At 43.8% G+C, this 26,323-nt stretch overlaps 1 protein-coding gene across 1 annotated transcript; it reads right to left on the reverse strand.

Moving 5' to 3' along the window:
* Positions 1–11,421: 11,421 nt before the first annotated feature.
* Positions 11,422–17,916, reverse strand: CA4 (carbonic anhydrase IV). Its single transcript, XM_009866937.1, has 8 exons — positions 17,910–17,916; positions 17,275–17,328; positions 16,777–16,947; positions 14,151–14,314; positions 13,553–13,645; positions 13,217–13,280; positions 12,610–12,773; positions 11,422–11,610 (listed from the first exon to the last, which is right to left on the reverse strand). The coding sequence occupies exons 1-8, from the start codon at positions 17,914–17,916 to the stop codon at positions 11,422–11,424; spliced, it is 906 nt and encodes a 301-aa protein (XP_009865239.1).
* Between the last annotated feature and the right edge of the window lie 8,407 nt (positions 17,917–26,323).

Genomic DNA, 26,323 nt, shown 5'->3' on the forward strand with positions numbered 1-26,323 from the left:
ATATTATATTATATATCTTGGTCAAACTGAGGTAGAAAAAAGGACCTAAGCTGACAAATAAACTGGGAATGTGGTGAGTTATGTGCTGGCTATGTTTGGAGTCAAAGAAAGTTTGAGGCAACAGGGTTAACTCAATCTTAAAATCAGAGGGAAGTTAGGCCAGGTATTCCAGTAGCCCTGGGTACAGCAGTAATCTCGGATTAAATTTGCGGAAATATAGAAAGGACAGTATTCGTGCAAACCTTTATGTTCAGTGTGCAGTGCAGGTGCAGCGTGCTTAATGCAGCATGTTGATGGAGCAGATATTTGTGTGTATCACAACCAAACCTTGGCCTCCCGAGGAGAAACTGCAGGAAAACTGAAGAGCGCATGAGAGTCAAGAACAGGAGAACAACAACGGAAAGCTGCTGCTTTGGAGCCAGAAACAGGATCCGACGCCACCAGTGGCAAATCAAGCGAGCCTTACAAATGATGTTTGTGTTACGATGTTTGGAGCAGCGAGACAATGCAAGGAACAATGTGATTACAGAGACCTGACCCTCGCATTGTTCGGCAGCTCCCTCCTCCACAGCCTTTCCACAACTTGCCCCCGTATGCCCCGCGGGAGCCGAGCACACGGGCTTCGTGCATGAAACCGTGCCCTGAGGAAGAGGTGGGAGGAAGAGCTCGGCGATGGATGAGCCGTACGCTTGGCGTGACGCAGCCTGGAAGCTGAGGACAGCAAGCCCAGCAGGAGCCCGCAGCGTGTCCTGCCAGCCGGGAAGGCGAAGGGCACCCAGAGCCTCATTTGCAGGAGCCGAGGCGGCAGCTGGAGGGAAGCGATGAGCCCCGTCTGCTCTGCTCTTGCCTGAGCCCCACCGGGTCACGGCAGATGAGGGGGTGGCTGTGGGGACACAGCCAGCCTCTGCGTTGGGGCTGGGCAGAGGGTTAAGTAAGAGCAGTTCTGACCTTCTGGTACAAGGATGAATTGTTCAGCCCCAGGACAGTGCGGCAGCAGGACAGGCTGGCACTGCAGCTGTGGACTTCGGTCCTCAGGGGTCCCCAGGACCCTCCTGGACGAAGCCTCAGCTGCGTCGTCTGACTGCAGAGGGACCCCGTGCTGGGCAGGACAGACTAGAGACCTCTGAGAGCCCTTCCAGCCTGAATCCTCCTGGCATTCCAACTCACTTCCAAAGTCACAAGGGGAGATCCAGCTGAATTTTTAAGCCCTGACGTTCAGCAATTTAAATCGGGGCTCAATGCTTGCTGGAGGTTTTCTTTTGTGCTCCACCAGCAAACACAACAAAGTCACATGAATTCTTGTTAGATGTTTTCCTTTTGATATTGAATAAAACCCCCTTGGAGACCTTTCCATCACAACCCCTCGCGTGGTCCCCGCGTGCTGCTCCGAGGGGCAGGAGAGGATTTGCCACAGGAAGACCCAGACGATGCACGAGGACCGTTCGCCCACGCTGGTGTTTGTGACCTTGCTCACCGGCAAGTGAACTGAAAATGTTTGCCTGCAACGTGGTCTTGCCTTTTCATCTTCAGTTTTGATTATAATGATGTTCCTGTTTAAAAGACAGACGCTGGGGAATAAGACTTTGGGCCCGCGGGCTCTTTGAGCGAAGGCAGCCTCAGTATTTAACTTGCAACAAAGAGAATTTTGGTGGAAGCTTTTTGATAAAAAGTTGGCAGCGTATCAGAGGACCGTGGGTAATCTTGTTTAAAATTTGCTGAAGTACAGGCAGCCCAGTATTCCTCTAAAGCTTCTTTGCGTTTACCGTGCGATGCAGATTTAAAATTGTCCCTTTTTGACCATGAGATGTGAACAGAGATGTCACACTGGGTGTTTGAACGTCTTACCTTTCCCTCCAAGCACGTTTCTTTAAATAATGGTGAATTGAAATACAAGCTGGAATATGATCGCCTTCAATGTATGTGAGGCTTTCAAATGGTGTCTCAGCCAAACAAGTTTTGCTTTTAGCATAATCCAGAGATTTGACTGCTTAATGAGACATGAGGTAAAGCAGCAGGAGTTTAAAGCGGTAAGAATTAGGAGTGACCTGAAGAATGATTAGCTTTTAGCAGAAAATCTGGAGGGATAAGGAGCCTGGACTGTCGCTTGACCTGTTTGATTGAACTGGGACAGGAAGACTGCCTGTATTTCAGAGCTGCCTTCTCTTTCATGTGAGGCAATCTGACGCAGCTGAAGGCAAGCTGGGTGCGAAGAAGGGTAGAGTTCAAATAAATAAATAAAATATATTAAGAGCTGGCTAAAGGAAAGTGCGGGATAGAACACAGCTGTGAATATCCCCTCCTAAGATATTTCGCTCTTAGCTGGGCTTTGATGTTTCAGGGCAGAAAGCTTTACCTACGCTTTTGTCTTCGAGGCAGCATTGACCCTTTGTCTAACAAGTGCACAGGCAGGTTATAAATCTGTAACGTTGCACTTCACCTTTTGTATCTTGCTTGATGGCCTTTTAAAAATAAATGCAGAATAGCTGAAGGAAACAGTATCGGCGACGGAAAAGCTGACACGTACGCAACCTGAGCTCTGATTTTTCAGATTGCTCCAGTCTGTTAAACAAAACTCCTTTTTCTTTGCTCTGCGGTTAAATAAAGGAGGAAAAAGGGGAACAGGGGAGTGTTTTCTTAGCTGAGTTCTTTGTAATAATTCAGCTGTAAACTGTTTACTGGCAAAATGCTGCACAGAGTAGCCTACAGAAAGAGGGTGCAGTCATTCAAATATGAAAATAGATTCTTTACACAAGTATCTGCTCTTTTGTTTTCGGAAGTCTGTGGACAGCTGGTTTTTTAAGGGCCTCATGCAAGTGCCGTTGGAAATGGCATTTTCATTTCTCGTGCATAAAAACGGTCGCTTAAGATTCTCACCAGGCTCCTCTTCTGTTTCCCACAGTTTTATGTACGTAGCCTTGATATGAAAAAACATATGATGGTTTTATCTGAATCCATGGAAAAATGTATATTATCCCAGAGGAATGTCTTACTACAAAATGTTCTCCATCTGAATGAAAGGAAGACTGACATTTCCCACCACTTCAAACCGGTACAATCATTTATTTTGGTGATGATTACAGTGGATATTTTTGAATTCATGTGTACAATAGTAGAACACGGACATTATTTTCATTTGTTTATATATTTTGCTCAAAATAAAGAATTACTCCAAAGGAAGGCATTTGAGGAAGAATACTTGCAGAGAGGGGCCAGATTTATTTTGGCTGACTGTCCTGGCCTATCAGCTAGAGAACAACCCACACAATTTACAGACTTTCAACCTGGTTACGATTGCCTTTACCACAATTACTTTTAATAGAGAACATCTACCCTAGCTGAACTGACTTATTTGACAATCCCTTGAAAGCTGTATCAAATATTTTCCAAGAATTTTACTGCTGAGATCCCCCAGATAATTGGAATGCCAAAAATCGAGTGTGCTATGGGCAGGTCATTTGTTCTATTTGTAGTTTTATCACATCCCCAGCTGGACGCCCTGGCTCAGGGTGAATAGATTCCGAGCGAACCAGTTTCCCCGCGTCCTCCCAGCATTTGTTTCTGCTGGGGTTTGTTAAATGGTTGGTGTTATCTATTTTCACGCTTTAACTGAAAGCCTGGCGAGCCGCGTGTATTTTCCCTACCGAGCCGCAGCGCTCTGATAAATGTTGGAAGGTCAGTCTGAAAAACGTGCTCCCCACTTTAACCCGTCACCGCGCGCGCTGCAGCTGCGAAGAGCGCAGAGCTCTGCCCTGCACGAGCTCACCCCTCTGTGTGCTGCAGGGCTGGGTCAGCCTCGGGGTGCTGTGCTCTACCCTGTGTGGGACTTATTTCTTTGGTTAGTGCCCTGGTTGAATTTTTGTTTTGGAGTGTCGGTGTTTCCATCTTGCCTCTGCAGGTTTTTTTGACCCTTGCATGACAGGTTATTCCCCGGCTGGGCGCTTCGGTCGGTCAGCTTTGGACTTTTGGCCTTTACACAGCTTCTGCTGCCTCACACCATAAATCACTTTTGATCTAATTTGTGGGGAAAAAACATCCCACTTTAACAAATAGCGTTCCGGCTTGATTTGGGTGAAAGTGGTTTTGATGCCTTGAGCCCAAACGCCTGGCTTGGGGAGCATGCCCAGCGGAGAGCAGCTCGCTGGAAAGAGGCGGCTCTGGTGGGAGCGGTGCCCTTCAGGGGGATTGGCAAAGCTCTCTTCACATCCCTTGGGTTTCTGAAAGTCTCTGGCAGAGGCGTTGGGAACCCACCGTCAGAGTCCAGCACCGCGACTGCGTGCCGGTGAAGAGAGTCAAACTCCCATCACGATAAAACGTCTCAGGCAGGGAAGGAGCAAGAGGTGGGAGGAAAGGACTGTCCCTCCAGTATGAGAAATGATCTTACTGGTGGTGGAGTGGTCATCGGTGACAGTCAAATTCCTCTTAATAAGAACAAACGTCCTTGTTGATGGAGAATGTGCTGCAAGGAGCTTCTTATAAAATGGACAAAATACAAATTCTGATGCGGGAGTGTTCAGAGTGTTGGTATAACAGCACTGCCTTTTCTGAAATTCCCTTCCAGGTAACTTTGAAGACAAGAAAAACAACCCCCGCTCCCCCAGGATCAGGTGCAGGATCAGAGCGCTGCTGGCCCAGCTTTCGCAGAGCGGGCTGGGCAGGGAGCGAGGCACAGCGTCCTCCTGAAAATGATCTATTTGCCAGGAGTGTCCTGGGGTAATTGAATGCTCTGTAATGAGGGCGCAGGATGTGTTAATCATCCCGTGTCAGCTTTCTTGACAGGAACTTGGCTGTAAGTTACAGCAAAGCAGGCACCGATACTGAAGTTTTTATTACCGCTGCCCATGCGACCAGCAGATTTTATTATTGTGCTGTTCTTCCTGATTTTCTAAATGGAAAGGCAAGTTACATTATTGCTTCTGGAGGCTCTGCTGGGGGCAACTATTGCAAAAGAACTTTTGCAAAGTAAATTTTTACTTTCTCATGTGTTGGGTTTTTTTACTCTTATCTCGGTCTTAATTATTTTTTTTTTAAGCCTCTATTTAGTCTGTTTAGCCAGAAAATTTAAAACTCTCAGCAGCTCTAACTTCTGGAGAAGTTCAGACTTGCTCAGCCTTACATGTTCCAGTCAAAGTGGGGGAAATGAACTGTTGGAAGAGTTAACTGCATCTTATCTAGCTCATTGTCTGCACTCTTTTTCTTTTGTAAATTAGTCATAACTGTCAGAGGTGCTTGTGTGTCTGTTTCTGCTGCACAGCCCCTTCACAAACTTCCCATGTGTGCTGCTTCATGGAGCCCAAGGTTTCTCCAAGCTGGAACATCTTTTTGTGAGGCTCAGTCTGGTACTTGCTGAGAAATGGTCAGGTGTGGTTTCTCTTTTTTAATAAGCTTTATATGAGGCATTTGTAAATCACAAACTGTGGATATTCTTTTGCCCTACCAACTCTTCTCTGCCACGTTCTCAAAGCGTTTGTATGGTTGCAGCAGAAATTGCCCTGACTTTTAAATTTTATTTGCACATAATTCAAATGTTGTGTTTTATGAGCTTTAATAGCTGTTTGTCACAACAAATCAGTTTTATTCCATAACATGGACATTCATATCTGTGGGATCATAAACCCAAACTTCCTGTTTATGCTCTGGCATGGAGATATTAACAATCAGGACAATAGAAATCCCATTTTATTTTATTTTTTTTAAATGAATGACACTGGAGTCCTTTTTGCAGGTCTTGACAACACACCAACCGAGCTGTTGTAAAACCATTGAACTCAATGGAGCTTTGGGCTGTATCAATGATCCAGAGCACTGAAATTCTCCAAGGATATGGAAATTAATGCTGAATCCTCCCTTTTACGCAAATGTGTCTGCGATTATGTGCTGGGTGGAATGTAGCCATCGTTCGCAGCGAATTTCAGCTGAAGGGATGGGAGGAAGAGTTCAGCACCTCGGTGGCAGATTTTATCCTGCTCTTTTGAGCAGCAGCTTTCATTTACCTTAGGGAGGTTACTCTTTTTTTTTCCCCAGGATTATTCATAGGTTCAGTTCCAGGACATAAAACATTATGTTTTATTGCAGTTAAGAAAGCATTTTGTGTAGTGGTGAGAGCTTCGTGTACCACAAACTCAAATGATTCTAGGTTTTCAAAGATAGAGCGTTCTTGATAGACTGATTTATTTAGGGCTTAATCTCCACATCAGCACAATCAGCAAAATGTAAAACTTCTGCCTTCCTTTCTCTCTCATAAATTCTTCATAACCACACGTATCTGGAAACTAATCAATCAAGATCTTTCTCCTACGTGCTGGGAACAACGAGTAGTCTTGGTAATGTGGGAAGTGGATGGGTGTTGGCATTATGAAGGTAATTTCGGTCAATGGAAACTAATATATCTTTGTGAGGTTCTCTTCATATGATAAAAAGAAAGGGCACAGAAAAGTATAGCTAGGAGTAGATAGATTATAAAAAACCCAAAACCCATAGTTATTAAAATAGGGCTGGCTGTTTGGATTTTTTAAAATCAAAACCATATTTGAGTGCTAGATGTCTAAATCATTTCAGAAGGTATTAATAGGTAAAAGATAATAAATTAACTGAAATTGATTACAATTTTATACCTTTTATAATATAACTTTACATAGAAATTGCATTCAATTGCAAGAAGGGAATTAATGTCCCAAAGGCATTTCAATTAATTGCTGTAGTTAATTACACTCATAATTTTAATTGTGTGCCTTATTATAATCAGGTTTTATGGGTGTATATGGATTTATTTCTGATAATAAAAGCCCCAAACAGTGGGTTATTTTTAGGAAATATATTTAAGCTTCAGAATGAAAACTGCATGTTCCCATTCTCAGCACTTGGCTTCAACGAGTTGCGTCCGTGCTCAGGAAGAGTTTGTAGGATGTCAAAAAGACAAACGGCCCCAACTTCACCCAGCCTGGCTGAGGTCACCGCAGCCCCGCTCATACTGTTGCCGGTGCTCCTGAATTTTTTGGTGGCTTTTTACCCTGTGATGCGCACCAGGGTCCGCGCTGGTGACCTGAAGCGTTGGCCAACTCTTCCAGAGGTGTCTGGGAATGTGCTGGAAACATCGCCCTTGTTCGCTGGAGCCATGAACTCTCTTTTCTCCCCTTTTATCTTATTGCCTCTCTCCTCTTTTATTCTCTCAGGTCACTTTTTAAGTGGCAGGACTGCCCTGCCTGGGATGAACCCAACTTCAACGTCGGGCGCCGCAGCCCTCCCGCCACGATGCCAGGACGGTGGCCCTGCCACGCCGCCGCTTCCCAAGGCCTCCGGCCAGCAGAGGGATGAGTCGGTCCTGTCTGCAAAAGAGATTGCAAACAGGGAAATCAAACTGGGAAAAACAAGGCACCAGGCTGAGCGCTGCCCCAGGGCACAGGGTGCCTCAGGTGGGCATCGCAGGGGTCGGGCTGCGGTGCCTGTGGCACCGTAAGGGCAAGCGTAGGCGCGAGGTGGGTTTTAGGTGCTTCTTGTGGAAGAATCCTGCAGGTTTGTGATTGGACACGTTGTCCCCTGTGCGTGGGTTGTCCCCTGTGCGTGGGGCTGGCTGGGCGGCGCGGCAGGAGGCTGCTGGTCTCGGTTTCCTCGTGTTTATTTCTTCAGTCCCTCTCAGCTAGAGTTTTATTGCCATTTCCATACATACACATTAATTTACTGGCAAATCCTGCTTTTTCCTTTTTTTATATATATTTTACATATGATTTTTTCCTACGTGGAACGTTTTCCACGGTCACCTCTGGCTGCACTGACCTACCACGACATTTCTTTCTCTGTCACTGAAATGTGTCCACATGCCACGTCATTTTTAGCACCAAGGCCACTTCTGACTCTGTCAAAAAGACCCTCACGTCTCCAAGAACAATAATTTTTCATATAATCATTTATTAGACTGGAAAAGGGATATTTTACGTGGATTTTCTAGATGACACCAGTTTAACAGGAAGGCTGCTGTCTGTGCCAGCAAATGTTGTCTTCCCTATGAGATTCACTTCTGGATGGGCAAAGGAGGAAAGGGAAAACCAAAAAGCTTTATCGTTTTCTCTAGGCAGTCATGGAAAATTAATTTTTCACAGGAGAAAAGTGCATTTTGAGCTCCTGTTTGTCAGCAGGAGGAGCTGACCATACAATGCAGCTGGCAAGTTTGTTAAAATTCTTTGTGGGTAATGTAAATATATTTCTTGTGAGTAATGGCTAAGTTTCCTTGTCTCTTTCTGCTTCCTGAGAAAATGTTTTGCTGAAAAGATATTGTATGAAGAATTTTTTTTTGTGCCTGCCCCTCCTGTCACCCCCCCTCCGCCTCCCCTGCCAATGGTCAGATGGTTGAGGTAGGAGTGAAGCTGGGCTTGGGCTCATCTGGCAGATCTGCTCCTTCAGCCCTCGGAAGGTTTGCACTTAAATCAAGGTCTGACCCAAACCCGGAGAAGGGCTACTTTTTGGACACTTTTATTTCAGCTTGGTATGTTTTTGGAAACGAGGGGCACCCCCTGAAGCTGGTGGGTCCCTGGTTGCTGTTGAAGCTTACGGTGAACGGAGCGTGCCACGAGAGCTGTGACAGGCAAACCCTTCACCCAAGTCAAGCTGCTGCCAAAGGACAGAGCTGTCACAAGCACAGCCCCGTCCAGACTTTCACCGTCTCCCCGCATGTTTCGGTCTTTGCCCGCTCGACCAGGTCAGTTCACACGCCTGGGTTTCTGCCATCCCAACACCTCTGACTTTACTCAGCCCAGCAAAGCCCCCGCTTGTCTTTTTTGTTTCAAACCTGAACACCTCCAGTGGATTTAACTTCCAGTGTTGTTTTGTTTTCTATTGTGCTCCAGTTTTCAGTCAGAGAAGCCAAACTGACTTCAACTCTGGCTCCAACATACGTGAAATGTATTAGCAAGGTTCTCTGTTAACTTTTCTGTATCTAGGAAAATGCTGTTCTTTCTGTGTCTTTTTAAATCTGTTTCTTCCCCTCCCTTTTGTGTATTATCACAGCTTGGCTATTAGTTCTTCAGGAGTTACCCTTGTTTCCTAGTGTCTTCGCAACACAAGACGTTTCATGCCAAGTGTAGCACAGCCTAATTCTTGAAAACCAGCACCTGAAGCTACTTGTGGAACGGTAAATTACTTTTCCATAACTGTCTTCACAAAAGAAAAACAAATGTCCCATTTCAAGCCCTTCCTGTCTTTTACTTTTTCGAGTTGCGTAGCTTCTGCTGTAGATTTGTATTTATTTGCTGCATTAATACTAGTCCTGCGATTGTCCCGTCCTGCACCAGAGTGCAATGTGTCTGCCTGGCTGCAGAGAGGCACCTCTGACAAAGAACAAATTGAACTACGTCACTGACACAGATGCAGATTGTAGCGTTTCCCTTGGCCTCATTGGCATAAAATTCAGATTCACTGAGTGAAAATATGGTTATCCTCAGCTGTTCAGATTTTATTCATGCTGAGGCTTGTGCAGAAGCAAGCTTGCAGAGGACTAATCGTCCTCTCAGTGGAATTTTTTTTCTTCCTCTTAGTTATGTTTTAATATATTTTTTAGTAAAGAAGATTCTCTCACCTCGTAACTAATTTAAGCTGTAAATTTTACTCTCTATCTGCGTGGTAAACTGAGGCACAACCTAGTGAAAAGTTGCTTCCGTACATCACTAACAATAAATTGCAGTGGACTCAGATCCTCCGTAGTTTCTTCTGTTGCTCCCAATGTAACGTAAATCCACCCACACACCTCCCCTCCCTCCCCCAAATGCAAACCCAACCCTAAACATTGCAAAGGAATTCTGAAGGAATGTTTTGTGGATTCCCCTCCAGCAAGGATGAAAGAAATAAAAACTCCAGGCAATGAAATCATAGGTCTTGGTTTAACTTTAATACTTCATTTATGTTTGCTTCTCAAAAGGTTTTGCTTAGCTAAAAATGCAGTTGAAGTCTTAGTCATTCCTCTAAACTTAAAAAGGTGAATTTGCTTTCCTGTGTTGTTTTTTTTTTTAAAGCTAATATTAATGATTTTTAAACATGAAAATAATTCCCCCTCCCCTCACTTTTTGTTTTTGGTGAGCTGTGGTTATCACACTGCCTTGATTTTCCCGAAAATGGCCATAGAGCTGTAGCATAAAGTCAGGTCTGCAAATGTTGCCCTAAAGAAAAAATACAGGTCTGCTAATATGAAATCCTAATTTGGTGTGGCCAAAATCTAAAATTCTAAAAGAAGCTGTAACATTATATTACATTAGCCAAAGAAAATGGTTGCATCGCTGTTCAGAGAGAGAACTGGAATAATATCACAAAATCCCATTTCCCAATATATTGAGCTTTTCTGTAAGTAATTGGGTAAGATCTGAAGAAATCAGTTCAAATCACAATTTTCTTGGAAAAACTATGAATCTTAACCATATGCAATATTGCGGTTATGTTATTAAAAAAAAAAAAAAGTGGAAATGTTCACACTGCACTGTTCAGATTGACACTTAAAAAGTTCTAAGACCTGATCCTGGAAAGAGCCATTTCTTGAGCTGTCCCATTTTATAAAGCAAGCGAAAACTGTAAAGGATCATCTAAGTCTCTTGCTTCCAACGCAGCCCTCCAAAGAGAGGGAATTTCCACAGATGGGCAGCCGGTGCGTGTGGTTGAGCTTCCCTTCTTCCTTCTAGCACATTGCCTCAGCCGCGGGCACCCCAGGGAAGGGTGCTGGGCTAGGCTGGATCAACAGGCTTCACAGAGAAACCTGAAATGCAGAATCTGTACATTAGATGAAAGGAATCCAGTAGCCTGATCTAAAAAGTAGGTACTGTGAAAGAAGAAGGAGGGAAAATTATTCTAGTACAGGTGAAATTTATTTCATATCCTTCACCAAATAGGGTGACCCAGATGTTGCTCAATTGTACTTGAGCATTTTGTCTTTTCTTTGTGTTGTACTTTTGTGTAGGACAATCTAGGGATGATAACAATTACTCCACATCTTCCTCATTTGCAGCGCTGGACGTAAACATACTCCAATAAAAAACCTTCACAGGCACTTTAGAACAGATTCCTCTTGAAGGTCCTCTGTATAGCTTGGGTCCCTTGAGTTCTGGGCTAAAAGACAGGCTTGCAGATAACCCATCCTAAAGTCTTCTTTCTATGTGTTGTGGTTTTTCTTTTTAAATCTGAATCGTCATAGCTTTATCTTACAGTTCCTTTTGAATTCTTGTGATTTAGTGCAATGGCTTTCATTTTATACAGGAGCAGCAGCAGAAATCCCTGGTTAGTGTCCGGAGGAGGACAAGGCTAAATTCTGCATTCAGATACGATTCTGGAATTGGTAGTTAGAGAGAATACTTGATACAAAAAAAACCCCAAACAACAATAGCAATTAAAAAAACCCCAAACAACAAAAGTCTCCAAAAATCCCAGAACCTTGAGTGAGGTGAGAAGTGTTCATTGGAGAAGAGAGCCCAGGAGGCAGGTAAGCATCAGGGCCAGCATTAACCCCTGGGCAGGAGGCAGGAGGGTGCTCCCGCTGGAGCAGTACACCTTTCGCTCGTTCAGAAACTGCACGGGCCGGAAATTTTCGGCCATGACAGATGAGTTCTTGTCTTCGAAATGGACTCTTAAAAATTGAGAAATCTGCAGACATGGAAGAAAACAAACAAACAAAGATCGTTAAATGCTTTTTTCACAAAATGCTGGAAATCGTGATATCCTGAACCTGCAGTGCCTCGATCTCCTGGACTGTGTGGGTGCGTTCAGCCCTGCAGGAAGCAGCGTGACGGAGGCTGCTGCCAGAGGTCACCGACAGAGGACTTCTTGCAGCCTGGAAATCACGAGGGCTTCCCTTCCGCGTGAGCCAAGTGCTTTGTCCACCTCAAGGACCTGGTGACACCAGTCCCCCTGACGCACCAGCCCTGTCCTCGCCCATCACGTCACAGGGAGACAGAGTAAGAGGACTGGGATTTTTTTTGACTTTGCTTCACATTTCTAACTGCTTGCAGCGCGGTGCTGGCCCAGAGCGAGCCGGCGCTCGCCCGTGTGCACCGTGCCGAGCTGGCGTGTGCATGGCTGAAGGGATTGCGAGGACATAGAACAAAACACAAATGCTGGCCCTCGGCTGGGTTGGTACCATTGCCGAGAGTCCACTCCAGGACCTCTGAATTTTTTTATCCTGTCAGCTGAACAATCAGCATTTAATCAGCACTTTAGAGGCAGTCATGACTCAGTCTCCTGTTCCTCTCCTTGGGACAAAAGCTGACGCTAGTACACGCCAGGTTTGGCTTTGGACGTGTGCTGTCCTTGTGCCGACAGCAGGAGAGGAGCAGTGAGATTAGGGAGGGAGCAGATGGCAGCGGTGGTGCTGAGCTGGGCGTTTACCTGTCGGGCTTTTCTGGCTTTCTTTTCACATCGTCATCTCCCCTTCCTGCCCCTTTCCTGCCATTTTTTGGGAGGTGATTTAACAGGGTCGAGAAACTGGCACTAGGGACTGCGTTCAGGCGAGCGGGGGTGCGTGTGTCACGGGAAGGCGGCAGTGGGACAGGTGACAAGTCCCCGTTAGGGTTGCAGGAGTGAGCAGGTGACCAAAAGGACAAATAACCACAAGCAAACCTTCCAAGCCATCCCTCTGCCACTTACCTGGGAATCACTGAGTTCAATCGGCTTCTCAAACACCGTCCAGATGACTCCCTCGTGGCAGTCGGGAGTGGTGAGGGAGCCTTCGTACCGGTAGTATTTCCCCAGGTCTTCCTCAGGTGGGAGGAGAGAGCTCAGTGGCGAAGGCTCCATCTGTGCTGCTTGCCCTGGGCGGAACACGGGGAAATATTGCTCGTGACGAGCAGAGGCTGTTCGTGTGTATCTCTGGACGCAGCTGCTTCTCCTGGCTCTGTAAAACCTCATCCCCATGTGCGCTTCCCTGGCCGCACCGAGCTGCAGGGGGAATCCCCAACCGCAGGACCCCGCGGCACACGGGTCACACACCCCTCTTGTGTTTTCCTTCTCATTCTGCTTCCTCCTGCAGAAAAAAACGTTCTGGTTATGAGGGGGGTCTTCCCTGCGAATACGGAGATCTAGAATCTCTCTCACCTGCGATGCTCTGAGTGCCTGACAAACCAACCTTTATCTTTTGGCTTTGACTTTCATGTAACGACCTCTACTGCAATTAGGACAGGATTGGACCATGAACGACCTGGTGGTACACGTACTCGAAATATAGGTTGTGTTTTGACCAACACAAGTGTCTTACCTTTGTATTTAATATTCTCTAATGCATTTATTAGAGTAGCATAGTTTTTATTTTCTTCTTCGACCTGAAATGGAAATATTTTGCTTTCAAATCTTGCATTTGTCAACAACTGGTTGCTTTAAATTAACCGCAAATAAACTAATTGTGAATAAAACAGAAAAGAGCCACACGGCGAAAAGGTACAAGGAAGCAGAATATAGAAAAGCGTAAAGGAACTAGATGCTGGCACTGAATGGCTGCAGAAGATAGAGAGGCTTAGGTCTTGGACTGCTTAACATTAATGCAGTCAATCACTCGGCCAAATTGAGACAGGCAATTAAAAATCTGGCTGCCTACCTTCACAAAGAATGCCAACACAGCCACACCAGCCTCAGCTTTCTTCGCTTCTGTTATATCTGAAACATCTTCTCTGATGTGGACAACATGAAGCTGCGACACAAGAGTCAGGGCCAATTATTTGTTCCTTTTCCCCCCCAGCTCGTGTTGCAGGTGCAGCCCAGTAGCTCCTCTGGACTGGCTGCCCATGGACAGAGAGCTCGAGGCCCTGGAACTGCGGCAGGAGCTGCCAATTTTATTTCTACTTTATTTCTGCTTTCAGTCACAGAGGTCGATTTGTGGTTGCATTCCCAGAAATGAATACATAATCTGAATAATTCAGAAATTAATCTATAATCCCAATATACAATCTGAGAGTGTAATCAGACTGTACAGACTTTGAAATGTTTCTCCTCCCCAAAGGCCAGGCTTGTGCTGTGCCTTTGCTGCGGGGAGCTGCTGTGCTCTCTGCCTGGTCTGGTCAGTGAGCAGCGTGTCCTCGGTTCTTTACTGCCGCTGTTGGGGTTTCACAGAACTAGACAATAGTTTTTGTGCCACAGTATCTTAAAAAGGTGGAGTTCTTGAGGAAAAGCCATAACCCACAAACAGGCTCACCTACCTCCATGGCTTGTTTCTCTCCGTCGATGCTGTGCTCTGACCCGGGGAGGTATTGCTCTGCGCCTTCCAGTCTCGTTCCCCAGTGCAAATGAAATTCTATCGCCTTGTATTTTCTTCCCAGACCCCCGCCTCCGATTTTAGGGGATCCGTTTAATGTTACTTTAACTGGAGAAAACAAATAAGTTGGGTTTTTTTTAAAAAACACCCACATAATCAGATCATACATTAATAGTGTGTGAGAATAGACAGATCCACGTTCATGAGATTCAAATTTATCCTGAAGTTTTGACTTGGTTTTTCACAGAGAATGTTGCAGAAGTTCAGCTCTGTGGAAGCTGAACTCTTGGAAAATGCTGGCTGAGATTAATTTGAGATGAACAGGAGAAATATCATAGCCCACTTCCCAGGAATCTGCCACAGCTTTTGGGCACCGCTCTAGCGCACAGCACATGGGGCTGGTGGAGTCTCCACCTGGGATCTGCTCGGTCACCTCGAGTCACTTGTGGAGAGTCTCGGTGGCTGGAGAGCTGAGCTGCCCGTTGCTGCAGCTGAAGAAGTAATATTAAACAAAAGCGATGATATTTGTTTCCCTCTGTAAAATGGAGGAGGAGGACAGAGCAGAACTTCGGGTTGTTCCGCGGTAAGGGGTTTAGTATCCATTGATACTAAGGTAACAGACTATCTTCCCAGATCATCTTTCCTTGATTGCACTGAGGGGATTTGCAGAGATTTTCATTGCCGTTATAGCCCTGGGAGTCAGAGCTACTTGTGCTCTTGTGCTTTTCAGAAGACCTCACGTTCTTCCTTTTTTTTTTTTTTTTTGGTCTCAGAGAACACTATCAAAGTTTTGTTAAAAGTAAACTTGATCCCACTCTGTTTTTTAAGCATCCTTTTTATCTCCTATTTTCTGCACTGTAACATTTGTTTTAGGCAGAGTTTAAAGTTATTCTGTTTTAATTTAGAGTTGTGTTGCAACTTAAGCCTGAGCATCCAAGTCATTATATCTATTTAACACTGGATGGTAAACGGAAAAATAAAATTTTCTTAGGAGATATTTTTCTAGCTATAAACCACCATCACTTCCTCTGCCTGAGACACTTGGGATATATTTTAAAAATTTACTTATTAAGACCTCTTTGTTAAGCACAGTATTCTTCTTTCCATAGGAAAGATTACTTTGACCTGGATTGAAGCCCCAGAGATTTAATTTCTCTTCTGAATTCCAAATTAACTGGAAGCTTGCGTGAGCCATTTAGTCTGCTTTTTTATCTGTAAATGGATGAGTAACATTATCTTTGTTGGCTTTGTTTGTAGGACCTTTGAGACCCTGACCTTTGCTATCTGCACATCATCGAACACAACGATAGTCTAATCTGATGTAGAGCTTCTAATTGCAGCTGTAATTTAAGCAATAACAGTTCCAATGTTGTACTCATCGTAGCACAGGAATTGGCTCTCTCAGAAGGAAGAAATTTTAAAAGCCTAGATTAAAAACCTAATCCTTCTGCATGGCTGGGAAAGATGAGAGCTCTGACCAATCCTTATGAATATTAATTTTGGGGTAAAAGATATTTCTGTGCACAGCGATGGTCATATGGAGATTCTAGAATATCATTCTGTAATGGGAAAGTCATCAGCCCAAATGCTAGTGAAAAATCAAAACGTGGCTTTTCCTGTGGTCTGTCAAGATACCAAAGTTTTAAACCAGGATGTCTAGCTGTGAAAATCTACACAGCTGTCTACCTTCCCACCTTTCCATTTTAAGTTACGAAAATAATTGCCAGTTGCAACTTTCCATTTTAGGGACTGGGCAACTAAAACAAATCCATCTAAGATTTTAAGGACACCTATACATAATTTAAAAAAGAAAGGCAACAGATTTATTTAAAATTATTTAGCATAATGTTGTTGAAGATCATAATTAGTATTGCTTTTAGCAAAGAAAAGTGGAGGAAGTAAAACACTGCTAGATTACTGTTCACCGAACCAGTAAGTAGCTCATCAATGAGCTCATGTTTGCTAACTTCTATGTGTGGTGAAAATAGTGAAACCTGAGAAGATTTCAGCTCGTTCGTTAAGGAACTAGTGAGACACACACACTGGGAGCTACTGTTTGATTGACTTCCCCAGAATCCGTTCTTCTTCCGCAGAATTCTTTATGCAGAAGCAAAGGTCAGAAAGGACAAGCCCAGAAATGAAGAGAACAGGAGCATTCAGCAGAAGTTATCGTATACCTCTGCCAAAGCTCTTGTCCTAAACCCGTACACGCACCTGCCTCCTAGTCCTAGACTTTGTTGTATGACCTAGAGGTTCCCTAGACATCCTGAGCTCTGCTTCTGCACCCACGCAGGACCAGTTTCTGCCAAGACTCTCAGGGACTGTGTCCAGAATCTGAAATAATACATAATTTCCAGAAACTTCCTAGAAAGCCTTGGTTCAGAAATTATTCTGAAAGTTTCACTTCTGAAATAGAGGGACGAGGGCTAGTTTATTTTTGTTTCCTTGCTTTTAAGTGGCAGTAGTGATACCCGACACCTTGCCCAGGACATGGAGGAAGCAAATGGATGATTCCAAGTTGAAGGCACAAGTAAATCCCATAATAGCAGTAATAATTTGACAATACTTGCCTGTATGTCCATTGTTTTCTATGTTCCATTTTGAAGACCCTTTCACATCATACCCTTCAAAGTAGAGTGGCTTAAGGCTCTTGTCATAAACGACAGTTTTGGTGACAATATTGATCGGTGACTGTTTCCTTCCGTTGCAGCTGGCATCTACTTCATACCATTTTCGAGGCTCTATTTAAGGGTGAAGAAAATAATGTTTTTCTGTAGACTGCAAATCCTTGATAAAACCAAACTACTCGACAGTCAATAAATTCTTGCTTGGGAAATTGGAGACATCTTTGAAGTAAAGGGCTTTACATATTGCAATTTAATATAGGAACTTTCTCAGCACATAATTATTTTGCAGTTTTAAAAATATTAATAATATCAAGAATATCTTCAAGATATTCAATATTAAAAATATCAAGAATTTTTGCATTATTTCTCTAAAGAGGCTCTTTGCAAAAGAGAAGAATCCAAACACTAACATGATTGGAAAAGTAATTTTTTTAGCAGTACCTATACAGTGTGACTGGTCATTCTTCTGTGATGGATAGCACCAATGGGCTCCAACTGAAAAAAAACCAAACCAACAATTAAAAAAAAATCACCCATCAAATAGTCAAAATTAGGTGAATAGAAAGCTGTACAAATTGCCCGTCCAAAAAGCAGATGTGAAATGGATTCACCTCAGAGAATCATTACAGTTTTGACGACTTCAGGTTTTTCTGCCCAATTTTATTAGTTTATGATGTTTCATTCCTTAAATATATAAACAACACTGGCTTGTAAGAGGTGAGGGCTTTGACAGCAAAGAAACTTTTAGTTGCCCAGGATTTCTTAGTGGCACGGAGCACACCATCGGCTGAGGGTGGCTGCGTTCTAATATCAAATAATCTAGAAGAGAGCGTAAAAATCCTGCACCAGGCAGCCCTGTCTCTTTCTAGATCTCCTCTTGGTCATGAACAGATTCATTCACGTTTGTTAATATTTCCTCCCCAAACTGTGCTGGCAGGAAATACTAGAACTCGGGATGGGTTGCAGTTCTAAATCATTTGAGTTTGAAACTTTGGCTTCAGCAGCTTCTTGAGGCAAAAGTTCCATGGCTGAATATATGTAGTGTTAAAATAAATTTCCTTTTTTCAGCTCCGTACTCGCCATCCTTTCATATACTTGTAAATTCACTTATGCAAGATGACTTTATCTCATTCTGTTCCAGGAACTTTTTAAAAGATTATGTGGTGCAATAAGGAATTTTAAGAAATGAACCATCTCATTTCCTGAAAGAAGAGAAGAATCCTCATTCTGCCTCAGCTGTGATCTCACACAGATGGTTGAAATTTTTTTTCAATAGAATGTCTTACTCTTATGTCTTTTTTTGTCAGAAGAAATTTGGAATCCAGGTGCAGAGAGTCAATTTGGCTTAAGTGTGTGTTGGTCTAGTCAGGAAAGGACGGACTATTTTATGGCACATGCTTCAACGCCTGTTTATGGCAGTTATAAAGTTTATGGGGACTTTAACAGGAATAGTTCTCTTTTGTTATTTAACTTTAATCAATAGCAATTCAAAACCTCTTACAACCATGATTAATACTATAGTTTCTGTTTGCCTATGATTAGTAAATTATAGACATTTTAATAACAACTAATGATTTTAATAATCTCTAATCAATTTTTAGAGATTATTACAGAGGAGTCCTATCATTAGATTGCTAATTACTGTAATTTGTGATCTCTTAACACATCTGCTGGAAGGCTCATAACTCCTTTTAACACCTTTATCTTCATACCAATGGCATAGAAACACCATCCACCTATGAGGTATTTAGAAGTTATAAATAGAACCTCAATACTAAAAGTGGTGAGCAACAGAGAGAGACCTGCCAGAGCTTATGACAATTAATTTAATCTTTAAAAAAAGATGCTGGTTTAGTTTATCTCTTACAAAAATTAATCTTACACTGGAAGATAGAAATAATGCTGACTCACTTTCTAGTTTAACAAATATTTAGCAACCTTGAGAAGAAGAGTAAACACCACTGCCACGTTGCTATTGTAAGAACTGCAGTGATTTCTGCATCGTCGCTCCATCAGTAGTCTGTCGTTATCAAAAAATAGGTTGCGGCAAGGTTTTATTTTTTGACACGCTTCTAAACGTCCACAAAACTTAGCTTTAGGACCTGCTCTTTTGAAAATTGTTTGTCGTCTTTTTCAGGCCTGAGCCCCGGCGGAGCCGAGAACTTTCTCATCACCCCTGGGAAACAGCAGGACCGGGAGCTCCAAGCACAGAACGTCACCAAGTGCCTTAACTGGTATTTTAATCAATACATGCCTACCTAGTGCCAGGTAAGCCAATCTACACAGGGCTTGGTCATGCCTCATAGGTGTTAGTGGTTGCATGGATGAATGACTGCAGATATATTTTTGGCAACTTCTCTGGGCCAGTGGTCAGGGTGTGCTTTAACAGCTGCTGCGCCAGCATGCCATGGCGGGGAACGGTCTGTCTTTACTGGTTCTGTGCGCGTGAACCTTCAGCAGAAGAAAAACCATTGCACTGCAGGAATAACCTGGATGTGAATGTTTGGAAGCGGGAGCATCGCTGCAGCCCGACAGGATAGTTCCCTGCAAAGATTTTGTTTCAGACTCTTTGGGATGTGAGTTAAACCAGAGAGAAAAGTTGTCAGGTGAGAAATCAAGGTCGGTTGAGGTGTTCTGCTCTGTTTACCATAAATTCTTGGAACAAGATCTGCAGTTCTGTGTTTGCACAGTGCCTTGCACAATGAGAGTGTGAGTGTGACTTAAACATCAAAGCATTACTGTAATGCAAATCAAATTTTACGGTCAATATGATTCACAATTGGGAGTAAGGGCAGCAAGTTCATTGTTCCTTGGGTGCAAGGTTGTGGAGCTTTTAGACCGTGACCATAGAACCAAGAAAACCAAAGACGACCACAGGAATCACTGAGGGAACTCAAATACCACCCAACTGGACCGGAGTCATGCAATGGAGGTGGGTTATGGAGCCTTTCATTGCTGTCTGGGTCCAGCTCTTCTCAGTCAAAGCAATTGCTGACTTTTTACCAGCTGATATGTGTTTGGCAGGTTCTCTCAAATAAGCTTGTGGGTTTCAATCACATCTTGATAGACTGGCACATGAGCAGGCTAAAAGTCTTTCAGTCTGCCCATTAAGGTAATAGGGAGAAAAAGTTTAAAAAATAAAAATAAAAAAGAATCCAGCCTTCATGTGGCTACTGCTGCCTTATATCCAGCGCTCATGAGTATTCTTCCTCGTGTCTGCCAAATGTAATGTGCACCCGATAATTAGTGTCTAATTTTTGCAGGCTTTCTGCAGAATCCCTAATGTCTACAAACTAACAAAGGCTTAGTGTTTTTCTATCAAACACTTGTCACAGTAGTGGTGTAGAAAGTTGGATGATATCAGTGAAGTCGAACAGGATATAAATTCAGCAGTTCATAAGAAAAAGGTCCTCAAAGCTGTTAAACCTTAAACAACGAGCTAATAAACACTGCAGAATGCCTGAGCAAACAATGAGTTCATGTTTATTGGGAATTACATTTTTCATTTGTTTGTTTGCAGTTAGCGTAACACTGGAGAATGAGATCTTTTGTGGAGGTACTGCTCAGGAGGAATGGAGCTGTCATACCCTACGTCACTTACAAGGAAAATTTGCATTTGGATTTTATTTGAGGCAAGTGTGATTCCTCCTTACGTATAGGAACCTTGCATTTACAATGGCCCTTTATCCCTCCTGGGCTTTATGGCTTTATTTCTGAAGTGAGATGGAAAGATACTTGTCACATCCAGTCAGTTGTCTGTGCTCTTAGGCATGATTATGCCCTAAGGTATGTTGTCTAGTCTAGTTTTAATTGTTTGAGCGGCTCCTGCCACTTCCCTTAGGAGACTTTTCCACTGTCTATTAGCCTTCACTGTCAGGAAACGTTTCCTGTTTAATAGCTTACATTTTCCACTTGCTTATCTGCATCCCATCACTCCTAGAAATATCACTGAACCACCCTAAACAATTCTTCTCCCTCCGTGGTGTTTACAGTATTCAGATAGTTCCCTCAGAGTCTGTAATCCCTGCTGTTACTTCATCCATCCCTTGTCCCATCTCTTGACAACGTGCCCTTCACCTTTTCACCACGTCCACTCCCCAGTCTCTCATCTCTCTTCCGCTGAAGCCCCTTCCTCACAGGGACTCAGCACGTACCACCTCCCCTCCTGCAGTCCTCCCACCTGGATGCTCTTTCCACCAAACCTCAGCTCCCCCATTGTTTATTTTATTGCCCAGAAAAAATGCAGCAGAAAATGGGGGGTTTGCTGGTTTGTTTTCTTTTTTTCTCCTTTGTTTTTGCAGTTGAGGTGCTGAAACCTTTGTTGTGATACGAGCTGCCCTGGTGGGTTTTATTACCTTACCCCCATGCCTTGGTGGCACACATTGAGTTAAGTCGCAAGCATCCCTACTTTGCTCAGGATAGTATTAGATACTAGCCAGGATTTCCAAAAGCTCGTTGCCTAATTGGCATTAAATAAAGACATCTGCATCGTTGTTGCTGTTGGCAATAACATAACTGAGTATAAATACACATTCAGTATCCCTGCACACCTGCACTTACAACTCCTGTGTTATCAGCTACCTCTGGCTCTCACTTTGTATCAGGGATGCTTGATTTAAGTCGTGATGCACCATGTCCTAGGTGTCACCTTGACTTGGCTGGGTTTTAGTTTAGAGTAGGGCTGAGCAGGACTGAATGCCTACTCTTCCTTCACAAAGTTCAAGACAGTTAAATTTAGGGAGTCTCTCTTGGCAAGTAAGGAGTCCTACTTATCTCTGTTTCTTCCTTGTCAAATTTACAACTGGTTTCCTGACCAAAGCTGTTTCTTGGCAGCAGAATAGCTGGAAAACAATACAATTACGTATTGTTTTCATTTGATTGTAAATGTTTTCAATTGTTTTAGCGATCAAGCCTAGCTTGGAAACTTGAGGCAAAAACATTCCTTCAGTTGAGAACTCCCTCTCCCGTTTGCTGGATGGAGGACAGTGCTTCTGGCTGGAAGCCAGGGCGTTAGCAGCTTGCCAGGGTGCTATTGTGTGATCTAGGAAAAGACCCTTAAGCTCTTTGGACCGTGGTCAGATTGCCTGAATTCCATAAAAGTTCCTAAACCTACTTTGTCCTACTTGTTCCCCGCTCACTGCCCTACTTGGACCCGCTGAGGTGCAGCTGGAAGCTCACATCCCCTCTGACGCCATGCCCTGGGACAGGTGGTGCTCAGGCTGGCTGAAAAGTGCCCTTTCAATTCATTCATGCACACAAAAGCGTTGCTAAACCAGGTTTCGTCCTTCTGGATAAAGTGGCTGGAAATCTATTAATTTTATGCGTTGACAGTTAGCTATTTGTATGAACTGCATTTAATCTCTGCAAGTGTGAGTGACTGCTCAGCCTGAAATAGGCAGCAAGAATATCCTCTGTTGCTTTTTAGCTAAAATCCCTTCGCTCTCACTTTTTTTGTCCCTTTAGATCTCATGTCGCCCTCTTTCAGCCGTGTCCTCGCTGGCATTTTTCTTTTTTCCTGAGATGGGCAGCTGGTTGTGCTCCCGCAGCGCTACTGTTTTGCAGAAAGCCCCGGCTGCCCCAAGTGTCCCGGTTCTCATCGCTGCTCTGGTGTCCACTCGTTTCAAATCCATCCTTAAAAATCTGTGGTAACCGCTGGCTTTGCAGCGGAGCGAAGGCTGGCCTTCTCCGTGAAAACGGCAAAAGCGAGTTTTGCGTGCCGTATATTTTTAGCTTTGGTTTACGTTGGGCTCGCTCTATTTTTAGCTCGCTTTGTGAACCTTATTATCTTCAGCACAAAAGACAATGCAACTTAAAAGCAAGTGGAATCTAAGCCTGTCTTTCTAATTAATGAGACTGCTGAACACAAACTGAGCGTATATACATAAGTCTATTTATACATTCTGAAGTATTACACATCCTCAGGAAGTCCTGATCAACTACTTTGAGGGCAAAATCAGTTTACTTGGCGATTTGTGTGTCTCTAGTCATGCGAAAATAAATGTTTGTGAAGATTCATCTCTCTCCTACTCACTTTCATGCGGAAATTTTATTTTTCTTAATGATACGCATCTGTATGTACGTACATTCTAAGATATTATGGGGAGTTCGCTCTGAAAATTAACTCTATTGTAGTAGTGAAGCATCATGAGTAACCATATCTCATTTGAGCGCAGTGTTTATAATGTGCACGTGCATACATAAATCACACGCTCAATGAGGTCTTTGTCTGTAACACGTATAAACTAAAAGGAAAAATCCAAAGAGAATGGAGGACTCTAGATACGCCCTACAAACAGTTGCAAACTACTTCCTTTGTGCCAGGGAGTGAGCAAAAGGTTTTTAGCTGTGACCTGTGATACTGTAGTAGCCTCTGTCATAAATATGTGTCCTGATAATTCTGCTGTATCAGAGAAGGAAGCTGGCCTTTATCAAAAAAATGAGTATGCAGGGCTAAGGTGATTTGCTTCTGCAGGATATTTTGCTTTGTTTACAACGGTGGCAGCCTCAAATGAAACTCAGAAATCTTCTATTTTTCGTATTTTTAAAAGTTAATTCAACAATGAAACTCAGAAATCTATTTTTCGTATTTTTAAAAGTTAATTCAAACGAATTGCTCCATGGCTTTACTGTCCTTTTGTAGTCTTTCATGCTGAGTTCATGATAACTCATCCCGTGGCTGGAAATGTGACTGACAATCTAATAACAGCCCATTAGGTACACCCTGCAACATAACGAAGTGCCTCCTGCAAGGCCACCAACAGGGACAAAAGCCTGTTCGCATGGAGGCAGACATCTGGCTGAAGAACTGGACCTTGCAGCACGTCTTGAAGTCCTCAAGGTTTGTGCTGGTTGGTCAGAGAGTTCAGAGAAAGGTGCTTCGCAGCAGCACCTGTCTTTGAAATTGCTTTACTGCTTCAAAATCTAAATGTAAAAGCCAGAAGAAATCATGACTCCAGGTTTCTGAAACGCCACAGCACACAACGAGCAGCAAAGAAGGGATATTCCAATTCTCATGCTCATACCCTTTGCTGTAGGAGAAAGGGGAGTGATTCTTACGCTCGAGAAATGTCACCTGTCACCTGTGTAGGGCTCCTAGGTAGGGCTTTCACCACGCTCCTTTCCCTCCCCAGGAGCTGCAGAGAGGAGCAGCAGGGGAGCACCCTGCCTTGGCTGCTGGAGAAGGACGAGGTGATGCAGCACATCGCAGTTCCGCATGAGGTCAGCTGAACAGTGAGTTAGTACAAATTGATGACAACGGAGTGTACTCGCCCTCGTCAGGCTGATCCTTAAATGGAGCGTGAATAAAGTGATTGGGGCCGCCGCGTACATGGAAAATTGCCCACTCCTTGCACGTCCCCAGAAACAGGCTGCAGAGCAGTGAACAGTGATTTTTGGACTTGGAGCTGTGATGCCCTTGGATGCATCTGCTCAAGAACCCCGGTGCCTGCGGAACCATCGGATGGGTGCCTCGGGTAAAACAAAGCAGGATTCCTCTCATCCGTGGTATCAGTCATTCACCACTGCGTGCTCTCTGCAATCCCTCTTTGTCAGTTCAGAAGCCATGCATGGGGATAAGGAGCAGCTGCTGGATTTCTATGTGATGGAGGGAGGAGAGGTGATTTTACAAGGCGTGCATGTGTAATTCTTTAGAAGGAAACCAGGATCTGCCAATGAATGTAGATTACAGTGGAATGTGTCTGCACAGTGCATATTCTTGAATAATTTCACACACAGACTCAAGTGAAGAGAGTCAAGGCATCCCTGGCCTGACACAAGTTTATCCATTTGTGCAATGCAGATATATCTGAATGCCATGCTTGGCAGGCTACAGAAATGTAAGAAGTTAAAAACATTTTGAAGTTTGCTCCATATACGACTCTAACAATGTCTTTTGGGAGCGTTTCCAGTTCCTTTGCTTGCTGTGAGTGGATCTCTGGCCCCCCCTCTCCAAACGAAACAGGCTCTTGGAGCTAATGGCAGAGCTGCTCTCCGGCTCCACTGTCTCCCTGCTGCTCTGCCACAAGCACTTTCCTGTCTTTTGCTGCATTTTAGTGTCAAAGAGAGAGCAAGGATGAAATTGTTCCATGCTTTAGCACTTTGTGCCTTTATCACAAGGTGTGGAAGGAAATAAGTGTGCTCTGAGATTACAGGATTCACATCCTTGGATATCCTGGTCAAGCAGTCTGTGTCCTTTCTTCTCTCCGCCATAAACCCCCTCCAGCTGTCAGCCAAGGGCAATAGTGACCATGACAGTGGCGAAACCTCTGTTCAATGTAACAGCCCCTTGTACAGAGCTCATCTGCTAGAACCTATCTGCAGGACCCATGCTTAATGGGAAAGTTTGTTGGCAAAAAGATTCAGAATCTCAAAGATATTATGTAGGAAGTACTGCTTCTGCTTCAGCACAGACGATAAAGCTGGAAAATCCTGTTGCCTGGAGCCTGCCCATGCAGTGTCTGCAGCTGTAAGGAGAGGGGGGAGCACAGGGGGTGTCCCCTGCCCTCAGCTCACACGAAGCAACCTGGCAAATGCGAGCTCATGTTTCTTTGGCACACACTGACACATATGGATGGTGGTAGGTGGGCTCAGATAAGGCTTTAAAATCTATTTTGGCAGCTTGAATGGTTATCAGGAAGAAAGACAAGGAAGCCCTGAGCAATGTATCCTGCATAAAGACCATAACTTGAGATCAAAAGTCTGTCTTTGCTGAGATAGTCAAGGTAACTGCTTTGAGATAATGTCAGCGATAGCATGTCAGTTATATTTAATCATTTGTTGGATTAGGTGGGTGGAGAGAGGGAAATTCAGGCAATCCATACCTCCTAAAGCACCTGCGGAATGCTGCCTTCTCAGTTATTCTTCTTTCTTAACTGAAACCCCAACTTTTCACCACATGAGCGTATCTAAGTACATACACCTACATCCCAATTTTGCCAAACCAAAAATGGATTTGAAATACAACCATAGACATGAGTGCAGTCTATACCATTAGAACTGGAAATGGAAGAAGTTACAGCATCTTTTTTTACACTACTTAGAGAGAAATCAGTTACACTTAGGATTTTAATGGCCCTGAGGAAACATTGGACTGAGAATTAATGCTGACAAAGTCAATGTCAGCATGGTTATGCAAATTTTGTGTTTGTGAAAGTTAAAAGCGCGTAGGTGCAAAGATAGAAAATTAGAGGAATCATGTTCTGTCATGCAACCATCCTGTGGAGCACTAGAGCATGCACTGTGGGAGAGTGGCTTCTCATGGCTGAGCCCCGGTCTGTGATAAAGAAAAAAATTAAAACATGCTGGGACTCATTCCATTCCTCTTAAAGAAAATTACGTTTCAGTAATGCTTGGAGCATGCTGTAAGCCCACCACAGAGCTTCTAGATGGACCAATATTACTGTCCTCTGTGATTCTTGTTCTCTCAATGGCGTTACACTGAAATTACCATCAAGAAAACCTCCCTCTCAAAAGGTTTGCAAGGATTCCTGCT

Source organism: Apaloderma vittatum, unplaced genomic scaffold (genome assembly GCF_000703405.1).
Source record: "Apaloderma vittatum isolate BGI_N311 unplaced genomic scaffold, ASM70340v1 scaffold42783, whole genome shotgun sequence".
NCBI classification, from domain to species: Eukaryota; Metazoa; Chordata; class Aves; order Trogoniformes; family Trogonidae; genus Apaloderma; species Apaloderma vittatum.

Coding starts and splice junctions, on each gene's coding strand:
- CA4 (XM_009866937.1), bottom strand. Junction 16,948..17,274: donor TGACCAGTCACACTGTATAG/GTACTGCTAAAA, acceptor ACCCTTAAATAG/AGCCTCGAAAATGGTATGAA. Junction 11,611..12,609: donor TTGAACTCAGTGATTCCCAG/GTAAGTGGCAGA, acceptor CCATGTCTGCAG/ATTTCTCAATTTTTAAGAGT.